Source organism: Pongo pygmaeus, chromosome 19 (genome assembly GCF_028885625.2).
Source record: "Pongo pygmaeus isolate AG05252 chromosome 19, NHGRI_mPonPyg2-v2.0_pri, whole genome shotgun sequence".
Taxonomy (NCBI): Eukaryota; Metazoa; Chordata; class Mammalia; order Primates; family Hominidae; genus Pongo; species Pongo pygmaeus.
In genome coordinates, this window is record NC_072392.2 from 5,341,590 (window position 1) to 5,360,318 (window position 18,729).

An 18,729-nucleotide genomic window follows, 5' to 3' on the forward strand; every position below is an offset into this window, starting at 1 on the left:
CCACTGCACTCCATAGTGGGTGATAAGAGTGAGACTCTGTCTCAAAAAGCAAAAAAACAAACAAAAATTAGCCAGGCGTGCTGGCGTGCACCTGCAATCCCAGCTACTCAGGAGGCTAAGGCACGAGAATCGCTTGAACCCGGGAGGCAGAGGTTGCAATATGAGATGAGGCACTCTAGCCTGGACAACAGAATGAGACTGTGTAAAAAAAAAACAAAAAAACAAAAAAAACAAAAAGCCAGGCATGGTGGCTCACGCCTGTAATCCCAGCACTTTGGGAGACTTGATATGGGAGGATTGTTTGAGCACAGGAGTTCAAGACCAGCCTAGGTGACATAGTGAGACCCCATCTCTACAAACACTAGAAAAAATCAGCCAGGCATGGTGGTGCATGCCTGTAGTCCTGGAGACCTGGGAGGCTGAGGTGGGAGGATAGCTCAAGCCAGGGAAGTTGAGGCTGCAGTGAGCCATTGTTATGAACGCTGCACTCCAGCCTGGGTAACGGATGAGATCCTGTCTCAAAAAAAAAAAAAAAAAAAAAATCCTCAACAAAATATAAGTAAATCAAATCCAGTAGTATATAAAAAGAATTATACATGATGACCAAGTGGGATTTATCCCAGGAATGTAAGGTTGGTTTAACTGCTGAAAATGAATTAATGAAATACACCACCTCAATAGAATAAAGAACAAAAACCCTATGATCACCTCAATAGACACATAAAAACATTTGACAAAATTCAACACCCCTCCATGCCAAAAACACTCAACAAACTAGAAACAGAAGGGAATTTCCTCAACCTGATAAAGGACATCTATGAAAAACTCACAGCTAACATCACACTTAATTGTGAAAGACTGAATATCAGGAAAGAAAACAAAGGAGCTCCACTTTCAGCATCCTATTCAGCATTTGCTGAAGATTCTACCCAGGAAAGTTTCCCAAGAAAAAGAAATAAAAGGAATCCAGATTGGAAAGAAAGATCGTATCTGCAGATGATATGACCTTGTATAATACCATTCTGTTGTCACCTTAAACTATTAGAACTAATAGTTATAATTATTAGAACAAATAAATGAGTTTCACAAGGATTCAGAATATAATATCAATGTAAAAAAAGCTATTATTTTTCTTTTTTTGAGATAAGGTCCCGCTCTGCTGCCCTGGCTGGAGTGCAGTGGCAAGATCTCAGCTCACTGCAGCCTCAACCACCCAGGCTCAAGCGATCCTCCCACTTCAGCCTCCAGAGTAGCTGAGACCACAAAGAGCTTGCCACCATGCCCAACTAATTTTTTAAATTATTAGTAGAGATGAGGTCTTGCTATGTTGCCCAGGCTGGTCTCAAACTCCCAGGCTCAAGTGATCCTCCTGCCTCAGTCTCCCAAAGTGCTGGGATTACAGGCATGAGCCACTGTACCAAGCCTCAATTATTTTTCTATGCACTAGCAATGAGCGAACAGGAAATGAAATTGAGAAATCAATTCCATTTTGAAGAGACCAAAAATAAAATCCTTTGAAGAAATTTAACAGAAAATGTAGAAAACTCATTGTATTAGTCCGTTTTCATGATGCTAATAAAGACACAATCCCTATCAAAATTCTAATTGACTTCTTTGTAGAAATTGGCAAGCTGATCCTGAAATGTATATAGAAATTCAAAAGACCTAGACTAGCAAAAGCAATTTCGACAAAGAATAACAAAGTTGGAGAACTCATACTTTGCAATTTCAAAATTTACTGCAAAGCTGCAGTTATCAAGACTGTGTGTTAATAGAATAAAGATAGACATACAGATAAATAGAGGTAAGAATCCAGGCTAGGTGAGGTAGCTCATGCCTGTAATCCTGGCACTTTGAGAGTTCAAGGCAGGCGGATCACTTGAGGTCAGGAGTTCAAGACCAGCCTGGCCAACATTGCGAAACCCTGTCTCTACTAAAAAAAAAAAAAAAATACAAAAATTAGCCAGACATGGTGGCGCGAACCTTTAATCCCAGCTACTTGGGAAGCTGAGGCAGGAGAATCACTTGAAGCTGGGAGATGGAGGTTGCAGTGGGCCGAGATCATGCCACTGCACTCCAGCCTGGGGGACAGAGTGAGACTCCGTCTCAAAAAAAAAAAAAAAAAAAAAAAACAGAATCCAGAAATTAACCCTCACAAACACACACAAATATTTTTAAAAAACAACAAAAACCAGAAATTAACCCTCACATTTACAGTCAAATGATTTGGATAATGGTGCTGGGATAATTGAGAGTCTTCTCAACAGACGGTGTTGGGATAACTGGATGCCCTCATACAAAAGAATGAAGTTGGATCCTACTGCACACCATGTACAAATATGAACTCAAAATGAATCAAAGACCTACATTTAAGAGCTAAAACTATAAAACTCTTAGAAGAAAACATGTATTAGGTTTAAATCTTCATAATCTTTGTGGGTCAGTAGTTTCTTAGCTATGCCACCAAAAACATAAGCAACAAAGGAAAAATAGATGAACTGGATATCATCAAAATTTAAAACTTTTGTGTTTCAAAGACACCATCACAAATGTGAAAAGACAACTCACAGAATGGGGCAATAAATTGTATATCATTTAATAATGGACTTGTATCTAAAATATATAAAGAACCCTTAGAGGCCAGGCGCGGTGGCTCACGCCCGTAATCCCAGCACTTTGGGAGACCAAGGTGGGCGGATTGCCTGAGCTCAGGAGTTCGAGACCAGCCTGGGCAACACGGTGAAACTCCGTTTCTACTAAAATACAAGAAATTAGTCAGGCATGGCAGCATGCACCTGTCATCCCAGCTACTGGGGAGGCTGAAGCAGGAGAATTGCTTGAACCCAGGAGGTGGAGGTTGCAGTTTATGGTGCCACTGCACTCCAGCCTGAGCGACAGAGCCAGACCCAGTCTCAAAAAAAAAAACAAACAAAAGAAACAAAAAATGTCCCAACATCAATTGTAATGGTTGCACAACTCTGAGTATACTAAAAGCCATTGAATTGTACCCTTTAAATGAGTCAGTTATGAGTTATATGAATTATGTCTTAATATAGCTGGTAAAAATAAGAATACACACTCCAGAAACAATGCCTGGGTTCAAAATCTTGCTCCATTTCTGTGACCTTGGGCAAATCATTTCACCTATGCCTGTTTCCTCATCTGCCAAATGGGAAGAATAATAGAACCTACCTTATAGGGTTGTGAGAATTCAGTGAACTCACACTATAGAAAACACTAAGCCTGCCACATGGTTTAAATTCCATCATTAACAAAGTGAGCTCCATGAAGGCAAGGGTTTTCTCTGTTTTGCTGATAATTATCTCCAGTGCTTGGTCTCTAACAAGCAATGACATAGTTAAAAAATTAATCCGGCCAGACGCGGTGGCTAATGCCTGTAATCCCAGCACTTTAGGAGGCCGAGGAAGGCGGATCACCTGAGGTCAGGAGTTCGAGACCAGCCTGACCAACATGGAGTAACCCCATCTCTACTAAAAAAATACAATATTAGCTGGGCATGGTGGTGCATACCTGTAATCCCAGCTACTCCGGAGGCTGAGGCAGGAGAATTGCTTGAACCTGGGAGGCGGAGGTGGAGGTTGTGGTGAGCCGAGATTGCACCACTGCACTCCAGCCTGGGCAACAGAGCGAGACTGTCTCAAAAAAAAAAAATAAATAAATAAATAATAATCAATTTTCCCAGTATCAGTTTCTACTGTTTCAAATAGCTAAATTTCAACTGTTTCTCAACAACTTAAACTTACTAGTGTTCCATGATATTCAGAACCACTGCTTACTTCACTGTCTCCATATATTTACCTAGCACTGACAACCCAAATTGCCCAAAACAGTTGGCTTTGCCTTCATCCTTTGTGACTTACCAAAAGTCAGTTTACTGGATGTCTGATATTTTCACCTGCCTAGCATCCATGGCTCTTCAGTTTTCCTCTGGGAACTATTCCTTTCCTATTGCATGCTATTTTCACAGGATTGCCTATTAAGATAACTCTTCTGCCTTTTAGCCAAAGACAGGCATGTGACCCTAGCCAGGCTAATAAGACTCTAGAATTTGATTCTTGAGCAGCATGGCACAAGGATCCCCAAAATGGGTCCTTGTTTGTTTGTTTTTTCCTTTTGTTTTATTTGGAGATGGGGTCTCTGCCTTGTTGCTTAGCCGGTTTCAAATGTCTGGCCTCAAGGGATCCTCCTGCATCAGTCTCTCAAGTAGCTGGGACTACAGGTGTGCATCACTGCACCTGGCTTGGGGGCCTATTTGTTTTTATGGTCTAAAAGGCTGTCCGTGTATACTAAGCAGACAGGGAAAGGCTTGATATTTTGGACAAAGGAAACTCTTACTGGACGCCCAGAAATTGGAGGACAGTTGCAAGCTCAATACAGATAAGCAGTGACTGTGAAATTAGGTGGGCAGTAGGGAGATATGTGATCACATATTCCTGGGATACCTAAACTATAACTCAAACTATATAAGAGGAAAATTGGCCACCTTAGACGCATGATGATACTAAAAGTACACGCTTATTGTGTGTACACATTGAAGTGTACAGATTAAGTGTACACTTAATACTCAGTGAGTATTAAGTGGTATCTCATTGTGTAGATGACGTGAGAGTAATGGAAAGTTAATATTGATTAGAAAATACAGGCCAGGTACTGGAGCTCTATGGAACCAGGAATTTGAAGGAGAGTGAAATCGGGAGAAGTATGGGGAAGAGAGATGGGCTGATAGGAGAGAATATGGGGGTATGGGAAAAAAATGAATTTGGGGGCTGGAGTGAGTTTAATATTGGAGATAGCAGTGATGGGGTGAGTGTCAAGGAAGACTGGAGTACAATATTGAGACAATAATCAAGTATTTGGGGAACAACGCAATAAATACTGAAATAAGGGGATCAAATGGGGCTGGATATTTAGGAGAATATTGAACCCAATATTAATATTGTAGAGGCAATAAAATCTAATAACAGTATAGTCATGGTAACCAGGTGTTGAAATTTGGGGTAGAAAATGGAGGCCCAGACCAGGCACAGTGGCTCACACCCGTAATCCCAGCACTTTAGGAGGCTGAGGCGGGTGGATCACTTGAGGTCAGGAGTTCAAGACCAGCTGGCCAACATGGTGAAACTCCGTCTCTACTAAAAATAGTGGTGGCACACGCCTGTAATCCCAGCTACTCGGGAGGCTGAGGCAGGAGAGTTGTTTGAACCCAGTAGGCAAAGGTTGCAGTGAGCCAAAATCAGGCCACTGCATTCCAGCCTGGGGCACAGAGTGAGTCTCAGTCTAAAAAAAAAAAAAAGATTAGCTGGGCATGGTGGCACACACCTGTAGTCCCAGCTAGTTGGGAGGCTGAGGCACGAGAATTGTTCGAACCTGGGAGGCGGAGGTTACGGTGAGCTGAGATCGTGCCACTGCACGAAAAAAAAAAAGAAAAAAAAAAAGAGAAAACGGAGGCCCAGATTTTGTGGCACAAAAAGGGCCATGATATTGTGGAACAGTGATCGAATGTCGAGGAACAGGGAACTTTGGTTTTGGGAAGAGGAGGAGGAGTTCTACTACCAGGAGATTGACTGGGGAAAGGAAGCTGGGGGATCATATACTGAGTAGTCACTAAGGGACTGTATGAGAGATAACAGGGGATGTATGAAAGGGAAACAATGAGATCAAATGTTTGGAGAGCGCTAGGCTATATATTGGGAGTCCGTGAGTACTCGATACTAAGCGATAGCAGAAGATCGAATATCCAAGATTGAAAGCTGGAAACCATGAGGGGTAAATATTGTGGTCCTTTGGAGACTTTTTTTTTTTTTTCTTTGATACGGAGTCTCGCTTTGTCGCCCAGGCTGGAGTGCAGTCGCGCGATCTCGGCTCACTGCAAGCTCTACCTCCCGGGTTCACGCCATTCTCCTGCCTCAGCCTCCTGAGTAGCTGGGACTGCAGGCGCCCATCACCACGCCCGGCTAATTTTTTTTTTGTATTTTTAGTAGAGACTGGGTTTCACCGTATTAGCCAGGATGGTCTCAATCTCCTGACCTCGTGATCCACCCGCCTCGGTCTCCCAAAGTGCTGGGATTACAGGTGTGAGCCACCGCGCCTGGCCTGGAGACCTAATTTTGGGAAATAGTGCCACCGATTGCTGTGGGGGAATTGTTGTAGTAAAGTGTGATTGTAAAGCACAGGCTGACATCGGGGAACAGTGGATGTCATACTTGTGGCACTGAAACAAGTGTCCGGGGGCAAAATATCAAGGCACAGAGTGATATGGGATTATGGGAAGTCAGAACTGAGAAATGGCAAGGCCCTGATATTGGAAAACAGGGCGTTTGTAAAGACCCAGGGGGCAAATTCCAGAGCTTAGCTGGGGGGCCGTACTCGGTCTTCATAATGGAGGCAAGTGGAAACGAAATACTGAGGGGCAGTAGGTAATGCCACAATGGGATAGTGGCTGATCTGCCATCAGGGATGGTAGACTCGGATACTGCCATGTTGTGAGGACCTGATGTGGAGAAAGATGCCATTGAAGGGCCTTGTAGCTATTTAGTGGAGGGAGAGGCTATATTTTGGAATGCTGGGTCACAGGATTAACTCTGTTTTGGAGGGACAGTGGGGATGCTGTGGAGCAGACTAGGAAGTTTGGCAGAAGAAGTTAGGAAGAGTTGGAAATTAATAGAGACCTGAATATAGAGGAGACTGAAAGAGATAATTTATTCCATCAGAGGCATCACAATTACAGATTACAGACATTTCCAAGTAAAGAATATGCAGGGTTAGAGCGCTGCGTTTTGACATTTAACATTCATGAATAAACAGAGATGGCCGGTGGGTAAATATCTTGCCAAGGTGGTTTCTAGTATTAAGCCTTTTAAGTCTAAGATGACAAACCCCTAGGGGTCAGGTGGTTTTCCCGCACGAACTCTTGTCAATGAGAAATCCCTCAGCCCCTTTTGTCTTGGGTCTCACAGCTCCAGAAGTGCGCCGGGCCAGAACGAAGCCATCCTAGAGTCCCCAAGGACAGCCCTCCCGTGGACCCCGGCTAGGGCCTCCAGAATCTCATCCTGAGGAGTGCGCCAGCTCTGGGCCTGCGAACCGGTGGGGTCTGCAGCCACAGGTCCCGCGAATCCCGGACACTTCCAGGGCGTGGTCTCCTGGTGAGACAGCTCCTCCGGGTACGAGTCTCGACTCCTCCGGGCAGCGACAACAAAGTCTAAGGCAGGAAAAACGCACAGTCGTGGTCAGCCAGAGCCCCTGGGGCGCAGCACGACACCCCGACGAACGCCACTTACCGAGTCCCGCCCTCCAGCTACGCCTGCTGCGCGCTCTTGTCCTCTCTCGGCCGCGCCAACTCCGGGGCACAGCTGGCTCCTCCTGGGGGCGATGCAGCATCACAGGGCTCCGGCCCACCCCGGGCCAGGGCGCCGACCCTCCCTGCCGGACCCTCTCTAGAAGGCCGTGGGTCTGGGTCTGGCTCATCCCTTAAAGATTCCAAGATTGGGCGCACTCTGAGCTCCCCAAACACAAAATGATGGGATCCCTGCGCTTGCCCCCACGTCACAGAGTGGTAGGGGTCCAGGGACATTCTAATTATAAATGGGGCTCAATCACACCCCGGAATTCTAAACGCCTCCACCCGTAACCTGCAGGTGCAAACAGCACCCTTATTTCATTGCCGGCAGCTACTTTGTACTTTCCTACTGATAGACAAAGATAGTGACAACAAAGACGGAAAGAAACAAGCATCGAAAGCTACATGAAGGGGGTGCAGCGCTGTTCCAAAACACAAAATGCCGAGCCCTGTTTTCCCTTTCCCCGCCCGCTCGGTCCTGCGCCCACCCCGTCCCGCGCTGGCCACTCAGGCAAGCTGTAAATGGATATAGGTAAAGATGCAGGAGGTGATGGAGAAGGCGATGGCTGCGTAGATGAAGATAGAGAGGTGCGGAAAATGGTCGAGATAGCAGCCCTCGTCCATGGGAGGCGCCTCCTCCTTGGGCGGGGGGCGCGATGCGGCCTTCGGGGGCTGCCCGGCGCGGCCCCCCTGCGCCCTCCCGCCCGCGCGCCGACCAGCCTTCTTGCCCGCGGCCGACGCGGACCTGGGCCCGCGGGCAGCGGGAGGGTCTTCCGGGGGAGGCTTGTCAAACAGGCCTTCGGACTCGGGGTCTGGGCGAATCTGCTCGGGACCCCAGGGTCTGCGCCGAAAGAGTCCGTCAGCCATGGGCAGGATAGCGGATTGGTGGGTCAGCTGGGTCTGGGTCGGAGCGCAGTGGGCGGTGGGCTGGGCTGCGGCTGTATTTCTAGCGACCCGGGTGGGGGCGGAGCCAGAGGGGCAGGGGGCCTCTGCAGGGTCCGCCGGGCCTCTCAACGGAGGCGCCGCTTCGCCTGGCTCCTCCTTCCGCCCCCAGCCTGTTGCAGAGGCTGACTCGCCGGGTTCCAGCTCCGCGGCCTGCGGCTCGGCAGTCTCTGCGCTGCAAGGTTTGTCTCCATGGCAACCAGACTGGCTGCGCAAGGGGGAGGAAGCGCGAGCCGCTGGCTGGGACCCCGGGGCACGAGCAGGCTTGGCACCTAAGAAGCGGAAATGCAACCAGCCAGGCTCTCAGCTGCGTGGGGAGCTTCCCCAGGGCATATTTCTCCTTTTAAAAGAAATATTTATTGTGTGGTCTGTTTTAAATTTTAATCTTAATACGTGAAAAAGCTAACACATCATCTTTGTAGAAAACTAGAAATTGAGAAAACAGTGTAGGCAAAATCAGTAGTAAAATAAAGCCTCCCACAATCCCAAGGTCCAGAGATAATACAGCTCAAGACTTGGTGCATTTCTGTGCCTTCTTCCTTTTTTTTTTCTCTGTCTCTCCATCTGCATCTGTATGTGTACAACCTGTTTTCTCTTCTTGCTCTTCACCCATAAAAGCAGGAATCCAGCCTTTTGAGCATCTCGCACATGATTAAAAACAAATCCTTCAAAGACCTGCCTCACCTAAGCCCATTTCTCAGACCCACCTGGGGTCTACTCAGGCCTCCTTGTCATCCACCAAGCCCTCTCTGGCTTCATTGGTACTGCCACAGGCTGCTGGGCACTAGCATCTCCTGGCGTCTCTGTTGCACCTGAGGTTCCAAGGCTGGCTGGTGTTCCCTCCTGGAATGGAGGGAGAACAATCACTTGGATTTATTTGAGTCCCAGTAGATTGGAGGGGTCCACTGGCCGGCTTTGTTAGTTGCAGCAAATCCAACTCAAACTGCCATCAGAGAACTCCCTGCCTCCTGCAAGTGAAAGGCCCAGGGTGAACCAAGACCAGGGTGCTGAAACACTGTAACCAGGGTGCTGTTCCTCTCCATCCTACAGCGTTGCCAGGGACTTCTTGCATGGTCAGAGCCTACTAGGTAGTGGTAGGTACTCAGGTTTTTGCTGAATGAATGATGCAGTGAATAATGGCAGCAGCAAACTCTGGTTCTCACAGCTTAACCACCTCAGCTAAAAGGGCTTCCAGTTGGCTGGATAAGGAGAAGATGGAACCCTCATCCGTGATGTTGAGAATGTAAAATGGTGCAGTTCCTTTTTTCTTTTGAGACAGAGTCTTGCTCTGTTGTCCAGGCTGGAGTGCAGTGGAGTGGTCTTGGCTCACTGCAACCTCTGCCTCCCAGGTTCAAGCGATTCTCCTGCCTCAGGCTCTGAGTGGCTGGGATTACAGGCCCACACCATCACGCCCAGCTAATTTTTTGTATTTGTAGTAGAGACAGGGTTTCACCACATTGGCCAGGCTGGTCTCGAACTTCCTGACCTCAAGTGATCCACCTGCCTCGGCCTCCCAAAGTGCTGGCATTACTGGCATGAGCCACTGCGCCAAGCTGGGTGGAAGTATATGAAGGGTGAAACTGAAAGGTGTGGAGGGTGGAATGGAAGATGGTTTAGGTGGAGTGAAAGAATGTGAAGAATGGAATGGAAGGTTGCAAAAGGCACAATGGAAGGACATGGAAGGACCAGAGAGTGAAAAGTGGAATGTGAGGATGTTAAGGGTGGCATGGCAGAGCTTGAAGGATGTCATGGAGGGGTGTGAAGGGTGGAACTAAGGGTGAAATGGGTGAAATGGTGAAGGGTGAAATGGGTGAAGGGGTGAAGGGTGAAATGGGAGGTTGCTTAGGGTGAAATGGAAGATGTGAAGAGAGAAACGGAAGGACATGTAGTGGACTGGAAGAGTGTCAAGGGTGGAATATAAGGTGTGTAAGGTGGAGTGGAAGAATATGAAGGTTGTAATGGAATGGCATGAAGAATGGAATGAAATGGTGTGAATGAATAATGGAATGGAAGGGTGGGAAGGGTGAAATGGAATTGTGTGATGGATGAATGGAAGGGTGTGAGGCTAGAATGAAAGGGTGTGTAGGGTGCAATGGGAGGGTTTTCAAGGTGGAATAGAAGGGTGTGAAGGGTGAAATGGAATTGTGTGATGGATGATTGGAAGGGTGTGAGGCTAGAATGAAAGGGTGTGTAGGGTGCAATGAGAGGGTTTTCAAGGTGGAATGGAAGGGTGTGTAGAGTGGGATGGAAGAGCTTTATGTAAGGTTGTGGCATTGAGAAAGTCACCCAAACCTACCTATGCAGTTTAAGTGGGAGCAGGTAGTGGGGAAGTCTCAGTAACCAAGAGGGTCTTGGGCAGAACCATGCAAAGGCTTACTGGGGAGAAGCTGGGTGTCAGTGAAGAGTGCAGGTGTTAAAAATGCTTTAGTAACTGCATGGTCCTTTGCATATTGAGAAGATGTGAGGCTAAATCTGGAGCTCAGACAGCAGAGGCCCAGATGTCTCTAGGACACCTTGTTATTTTTTACCTGGTCTACCTGTACAGAAATGAATATATCACAAAACAATGCTGGTCCCAGCCCAGGTGGCCCCTGGGGGCTCCGTCTGTGAGGAATTGAGAGAGCTTGGCTCACTCCATGGCCTCACCCTGGTGCAAGCTATGCCTATGCCCAGCAACAAGAGCTAACTTCGTCCCAGGCCAGGGACTTCAGGACCACTAGACATCCCTGACAGGACAGATACTGGAAGATCCCAAGCTACAACTTAACACTCTGCTCGTCACCAGAGTGTTCCAGGAAAAACCTCATGAGTCCAGGGCCTGGAGCCAGAATCCACCAAAAAAACCCTGAATGGACAAAGGCTGCCTTTAGCTCCTGTTTCTGGGACCTGCCCAGAGTACATACCCCTCTCAGAGGTGAGAGAGGCCTCTTCTAGGGGGACCTTTTCTCCTGTGCTATACTTTGATAGGTTTCCTTCATCCATTTAGGGGTATTTGCCCCTGGAAGAAAGATACACTGTCTGAGTCAATAGGAATCAGGGATTTGAGTCTTCCAGGCCAAAGCCTGGATCTGGACAATGGCCAGTTGACCCTCTATGAGGAATCCTAGGACACACATGGATGATAACAGCAGCAGCAGCAGCAGCCAATCACTGGCCACCGACTGTGTGCTGGGAACTGTGCTCAACATTTCTGCAGAGATGGTCTCACTTAATTTCCTGACCCCCTAAATTAGGCACCAGTATTTTCTCCAATGTTCCAATGAGGAAACTGAGGCTGAGAGGTGAAGGAATCTAAAATCTGCCACTAATACTGACTGCTGGGGGCCGGGTGTGGTGGCTCACATCTGTAATCCCAGCACTTTGGGAGGCTGAGGTGCGTGGATCACCTGAGGACAGGAGTTTGAGACCAGTCTGGCCAACATGGCAAAACCCCCTCTCTACTAAGAATACAAAAATTAGCCAAAAATTAGCCGGGCATAGTGGTGCATGCTTGTAATCCCAGCTACTTGGGAGGCTGAGGCACGAGAATCGCTTGAACCCAGGAGGCGGAGGTTGCAGTGAGCTGAGATCACACCACTGCACACCAGCCTGGGTGATAGACTGAGACTCTGTCTCAAAAAAATTAGAATAGAATAGACTAGACTAGACTAGACTAGAATAGAATAGAATAAAACACTGACTGCTGGGGTTCTAACCCACATCTCTCTGACCCAAGGGTGAGAGGTATACCTCCCAATCCCCTCAGCTACCCACCCCAGGCTTGCTCACCATCAAAGACTGTGTCCTGTTAGCCTTTCCCAGGCCGCATCCTGGGCCTCACCCTGCAGCAAAACAGACTTGTTCCCTTTAGAATGTGCACACAGAGCAAGAGGCAAAACTCACAAAGGCCACTTTCAGCTCGAAGGGTTCATGCTCAGCTGAGGAAACAGGCTTTGGTGGCGGTGGTGGTGGTGGCAGTGGTGGTGGGGTGTATGTGTCAGTGGGTGGGTGGGAGAGAAGGACCTTCCAGGAATTTCTGCTGCCTGGGCTAGAGCTGTTTGTTATCCTGGAAACCATGGCTGCTTTGAAACTGGCTGCTGAATTCCTCTCCTGCCAACTTCTAATTTATGTCCGTGCCCTGGCTGGGAGAAGGGAAGTCAAGCCAGGAATCTCCCCTTTCCACAGGTCCTCTACCCAAATCAACAGCTGATGGAAAACCTGCAAGTGTATTGCAACCTCTACACTAGGATGTGCCTGGATAAGCCTAGTCACCTGCTGAAGGTGCTGTGGCACTTCTAGCCCAATGCAGGGGCAGCTGCCGGCCCCACCCTGAGAGGCTTCTGGGAGCTCACATCCAATGCTGATCATCCCCGTGCTCCACTCAGTCCCCTGCTGGGGTTAGGGGCAGCAGTGGTTGCTGAGCAAGGCAGAGAAGGGGAGGCTGAGTAAAGCCTGGGGCTCCACGGGGCAGACAGCGGGAAGCTAAGAACCTGTCTGGGGGCTGTGAGGTGGCACCTGGCAGGTGGGATTCCACATGAGCTGTGGCTCCAAGCCTCCCTACCCTCCCTTCCTGCTCCTATGCATGCTCCAGGTCCCATCAAACTTCACTTACAAAGCACAAATTCAAAGATACAATTATTAAGAGTTTCAAGGCAGTGACTACCACGCATTAAACCCCAAGCATGGGGGCCTACTGCCATTGCACAGGTTGCACTTCCAGGAAGCTGGCCCTACTCACACCCTACCGCAGGCCCAGTTTGGCCTAGCTGGGCACTGATTGCTTCTTCCTGGTCATTGGTGAGGTTCTACATCAAATGATTAGTTTCCACAGTGGTTTTTCTCCCACTAGAGAGAACTTAGCGCTTCCAGCATCTCAGCTTCATTCCAGGGCCTAGCAGAACTCACCACTCTGGACATTTTCATCCTCTTCCCCGTTTTCTTTCACACACACAGACCTCTGCTCTCTACATATGATCTTCCTCAGACAGGATAGATTTGGTTACTTTTGTTCTGTCCTCTTCTCTTTGTGCCTCTCCTGTAGAACAAAAATCATCAAACAGGGCCAGGTGTGGTGGCTCACGTCTGTAATCCCAGCACTTTGGGAGGCGGATGAGGGTGGATCACCTGAGGTCAGGAGTTCGAGACCAGCCTGACCAACATGGTGAAACCCCGTTTCTACTAAAAATGCAAAATTAGCTGGGCATGGGAGTGGGCACCTGTAATCACAGCTACCCGAGAGGCTGAGGCAGGAGAATCGCTGGAACTTAAGAGGTGGAGGTTGCAGTGAGCCGAGATGGCACCATTGCACTCCAGTCTGGGCAACAAGAACAAAACTCCGTCTCAAAAAAAAAAAAAAAAAAAAAAAATCAAACAGCCAATTCAGCAACATCATTCTTCTCCTTCTATTACTCTATCCACCCAGAAGCTGACCCACACTAAATGGTTAAGAACTGTGAGGATAATCCAGCAATTCCCCTGCTGGGTATATACCCAAAAGAGTTGAAAACAAGGTTTCAAAGAGATATCTGTACACGTATGTTCATGGCAGCATTATTCACAATAGCCGAAAGGGGGAAGCAACACACGTGCCCATCAACAGATGAATAGATAACCAAAATGTGGCATAGACATACAATGGGATGTTTTCCAACCTTAAAAGGAAGGAAATTATGGCTGGGTGTGGTGGCTCACGCCTGTAATCCCAGCACTTTGGGAAGCCGAGGCGGGAGGATCACCTGAGGTCGGGAGTTCGAGACCAGCCTGGCCAACATGGTGAAACCCCGTCTCTACTAAAAATGCAAAAAAAATTTAGCTGGGCATGATGATGGATACCTGTAATCCCAGCTACTTGGGAGGTTGAGGTAGAAGAATGGCTTGAACCCGGGTGGTGGAGGTTGCAGTAAGCTGAGACTGCGCCACTGCGCTCCAGCCTGGGCAACAAGAGTGAAACTCCATCTCAAAAAAAAAAAACAAAAATTCTGACACATGCAATACCATGGATGAACCTTGAACACTTTGTAATAAGTGAAACAAGCAAGCACAAAAAGACAATGATTGTATGATTCCACTTATATAAGGTTTCTAGAGTGGTCAAATTTAAAGAGACAGAAAGTAGAATAGTGGTTCCCAGGGGCTGAAAGGAGGCAGGAATGGGGAATTATTATTTAATGGGTACAGAATTTCAATTAAGGGAGATGCAAAAGTTCTGGAGATGGACAGTGGTGATTGTTGCACGTCGAGGTGAATGTGCTTACACTTAAAAATGGTTATAATAATAAACTATATTATAGATATATTCAACTAAAATAATTAAAAAATAACCGTGAGGACATTTTGTTCTCCCTCAAACTGTCTTCAAATAAATTAAATTAAATTAAATTAAAGGTCTTCAAATTAAGGCCTTCTAAAATCAAAAGAAAACAAAAACCAGCCATTAAAGAATCAAGAAATTCAGCCGGGCATGGTGGCTCACGCCTGTAACCCCAACACTTTGGGAGGCCAAGGCGGGCAGATTGCCTGAGTCCAGGAGTTCCTGACGAGCTGGGCAACGTGGTGAAACCCTGTCTCTACTAAAAATACAAAAATTGGCTGGGCATTGTGGCTCACGCCTGTAATCCCACTGGGAGGCCGAGGCGGGTGGTCACGAGGTCAAGAGATTGAGACCATCCTGGCTAACACGGTGAAACCCTGTCTCTATTAAAGATACAAAAAATTAGCCAGGCATGGTGGCACGTGCCTGTAGTCCCAGCTACTGGAAACTCAGGAGGCTGAGGCAGGAGAATCACTTGAACCCGGGAGGTGGGGGTTGTAGTGAGCCGAGATTGCGCCACTGCACCCCAGCCTGGGTGACAAAGCGAGACTCCGTCTCAAAAAAGAAAAAAATTAGTCAGCGGCCAGGCACAGTGGCTCACACCTGTAATTCCAGCACTTCAGGAGGCTGAGGTGGGCGGATCACAAGGTCAGGAGTTCGAGACCAGCCTGGCCAACATGGTGAAACCCTATCTCTACCAAAAATACAAAAATTAGCCGGCGTGGTGGCGCACGCCTGTAATCCTAGCTACTCAGGAGGCTCAGGCAGGAGAATTGCTTGAACTATGGAGGCGGAGGTTGCGGTGAGCTGACATTGTGCCATTGCACTCCAGCCTGGGGGACAGAGCGAGACTCGGTCTCAGAAAAAAAAAAAAAAATTAGCTGGGTATGGTGGTGTGCACCTGTAATCCCAGCTACTGAGGGGCTGAGGCAGGAGAATCACTTGAACCTAGGAGGCAGAGGTTGCAGTGAGCTGAGATTGTGCCACTTCACTCCAGCCTGGGTGACCGAGCGAGACCCTGTCTCAAAAGAAAAATAAAAAATAAAATAAATTTATTTTGTAGAGACAGAGTCTTGCTATGTTGCCTAGGCTGGCCTTGAACTCCTGGCCTCAAGTGATCCTCCTTCTTGGCCTCTTAAAGTGTGAGAATTACAGGCTTGAGCCACTGCATCCAGCATGAGGGAAGCTATTGCAAAATATAGAAAGTCGTAAGACTATTGATGTCCTTTGATACAATCATCCTATCCCTTAGTATTGACTTCAAGACAGTGATCTAAAGGATAAAGAAAAGCTCTCTGCAGAAAGACGTGTATTGCAGTACTGCTTATCGTGGCAAAAAATTGGAAGCAAACTCAATGTCAGAACAAGAGGAGAATAGTTAAGTAAATGATATATCTACTGCAAGGAGTCATGCAGTCATCAGGGGAAGATTATCCTGAAAACTCTTAAGCAGCTTGAGGGATGCTTGTGATGATCTAAATCAAAGTCAAAAAAACAAGACTTAAAACCCCATGTACTAGGATGATAACAAGATGAAAATGTGTTCCTGCAGAGAAAGACTGGAATGGAAAGAGGAAAGACAAAATTTTTGTATTGTTTGGATAATGAGATCATGGGGTGACTTCTTTCTCATTTGACGAGAACTTGTGCACCATGGTTATATTAGTTTCTGCGCAACAAAGGCCAAAAAAATCTAAGTAATGGACCCAGTGGCCATTTTCAGGATTAACAATACTCGGTGATGGTCTGATTCATGCCCAAGCAGACAAAGGTCCTTACCTAACCGGCTGGATGGCCCCACATTGCCTAGCAACTACCTGCTTAACAGCAGTTGCTAGGAAACCAAGAACACAGCAGGACTCCTGACCAATAGCACAGCGTCCATACTGCTGCTAGCCTTCCCTTCAAGTTCTCTCCAGCAGTCATGCTCCTGTCTAGCCATTCCTCTTCTTCTCCTATTCTCCTCCTTCTCATTCCTACCTGCCTGGGGCTAACCTGTGAGTAGCACTCAGTGGGGTCCCCAGAATCATACAACCTGACACAACACAGGTAATCACAGGTTCCAGAGGACCCTCTTCCTTCCCCTGCTTCCTTCTTGCTCCAGGACTGGGGCCTGGACCAGAGCGTGTGCATGGCTCGAAGTTTAAATCTGTAGTTATCCCACCATTGAGACAAGTATTGCTCACGGCCTCTATCGGGTTCTAGCACCTGGCAAATCCTACTCCTTGGGAGAGTGATTCCTTCAGGAAAGGCATTAAGCTCAGCCCAGGGCTCCCACCATCCATCAGAGTGCCTGGTGGAAGCATTCCATGATTCTTTTGTTTTTTTGAGATGGAGTCTCATTCTTGTTGCCTACGCTGGAGTACAATGGCGCGATCTCGGCTCACTGCATGAGCCACTACGCCCAGCTAATTTCGTTTGTATTTTTAGTAGAGATGGGGTTTTGCCATGTTGGCCAGGCCGGTCTCAAACTCCTGACTTCAGGTGATCCATCCGCCTCAGCCTCCCAAAGTGTTGAGATTACAGGCGTGAGTCACCTCGCCCAGCTAAATCCATGATTCTTGAATGCATTCTTTGACAGGGGTCCCTGTTCCACATGGCCCACTTTAAAGAGAAAGAAAACTTCACGTAGGGTGGATTAGTCTGAACACAATGATCCTGGAAGACTCCAGTTTTCCACCATTGTTGAGGATGATCCCTGCTGCCCTGCACTTCTCATTCCCATCATCTCCATGTGTTGTTCAACCGTCATGTCCATTCTGAGGAAGTTGCCATCTATCTCTATTCAAAAAGATCTTTCTTCTATTCTTCTTCTTTTTTTAAAAATAGAGACAGGGTCTCACTATGTTGCCCAGCCTGGTCTCAAACTCCTGGACTCAAGCAATTCATTGGCCTCAGCCTCCCAAAGTACTAGGATTATAGGTAAGCACCCAGCCAATTATTTTTATTTAGAGACAGGATCTTGCTCTGTCTCCAGGACTGGAGTGCAGTGGCATGATTATGGTTCACTGGAGCCTGGGCTCAAGGGACCCTCCTGCCTCAGCCTCCAGAGTATCTGGGAATACAGGCATGTACCACGATGCCCGGCTAATTAAAAAAACTTTTTTTTTTTTTTTTGAGATAGAGGCTCGCTCTGTCGCCCAGGCTGGAGGGCAATGGCGTGATCTCAGCTCACTGCAACCTGCGCCTCCCATGTACAAGCAATTCTGCTGCCTCAGCCTCCCGAGTAGCTGGGATTACAGGCACCTGCCATCATGCCCAGCTAATTTTTGTTATTTTTGTAGAGACGGAGTTTCACCATGTTGGCTAGGCTGGTCTTGAACTCTTAGCCTCAGGTGATCCGTCCGCCTCGACATCCCAAAGTGCTGGGATTACTGGCGTGAGCCACTGCGTCTGGCCAAAAAAATGAATTTTTTTTTTTTTTTTTTTTTTAGAGACGAGGTCTTGCTATGTTGCCCAGGCTGGTCTTGAACTCCTGGTCTCAATAAATCTTCAGGCCTTCGCCTCCCAAAGTGCTGGGATTACAGACATGGGTGCATATTTCATATCTCCTTGCCACTAGAATATAAATTGCTTGAGAGTAGATACTCTGTGGCCTCTGTTATCACTGGCACTTACAACAGCTTCAGGCTCAAAGAGGCTAAGATTCACTGTCTGGCTAGTGTTGTGTACCAGCTCGCCCAGAACAACTTCCCACTTATGAGCTCACCTAATCAAACAACGGTTTGACGCAAGCTTTGCTATTCCCTTCTTACAAATCTGAAAACCTGTTTCAAGATCACACATCTAATGGGTGGTAGAGCCAAGAATTTGATTCCCAGCTCACTGCCTGTCCCTCAGAATTCTAGCTGTTGCTATTAGCATCCGGATCCAGGCCGGGCACGGTGGCTCACACTTGTAATCCCAGTACTTTGGGAGGCCGAGGCGGGCGGATCACTTGATGCCAGGAGTTCGAGACCAGCCTGGCCAACATGGTGAAACTCCGTCTCTACTAAAAATACAAAAATTTAGCCGGGCGTGGTGGTGGGCGCCTGTAATCCCAGCTACTCGGGAGGCTGAGGCAGGAGAATCGTTTAAACCCGGGAGGCGGAGGTTGCAGTGAGTGCAGTGAGCTGAGATTGCGCCACTGCACTCCAGCCTG

General features: G+C 47.6%; 1 protein-coding gene across 1 annotated transcript; it reads right to left on the reverse strand.

Annotated features, from left to right (window-relative positions):
* Positions 1 to 7,635: 7,635 nt before the first annotated feature.
* Positions 7,636 to 8,388, reverse strand: LOC129018154 (uncharacterized). Its single transcript, XM_054459485.2, has one exon. It carries the CDS (start codon positions 8,222 to 8,224, stop codon positions 7,865 to 7,867), a length of 360 nt encoding a protein of 119 aa, XP_054315460.1. The 5' UTR covers positions 8,225 to 8,388; the 3' UTR covers positions 7,636 to 7,864.
* Between the last annotated feature and the right edge of the window lie 10,341 nt (positions 8,389 to 18,729).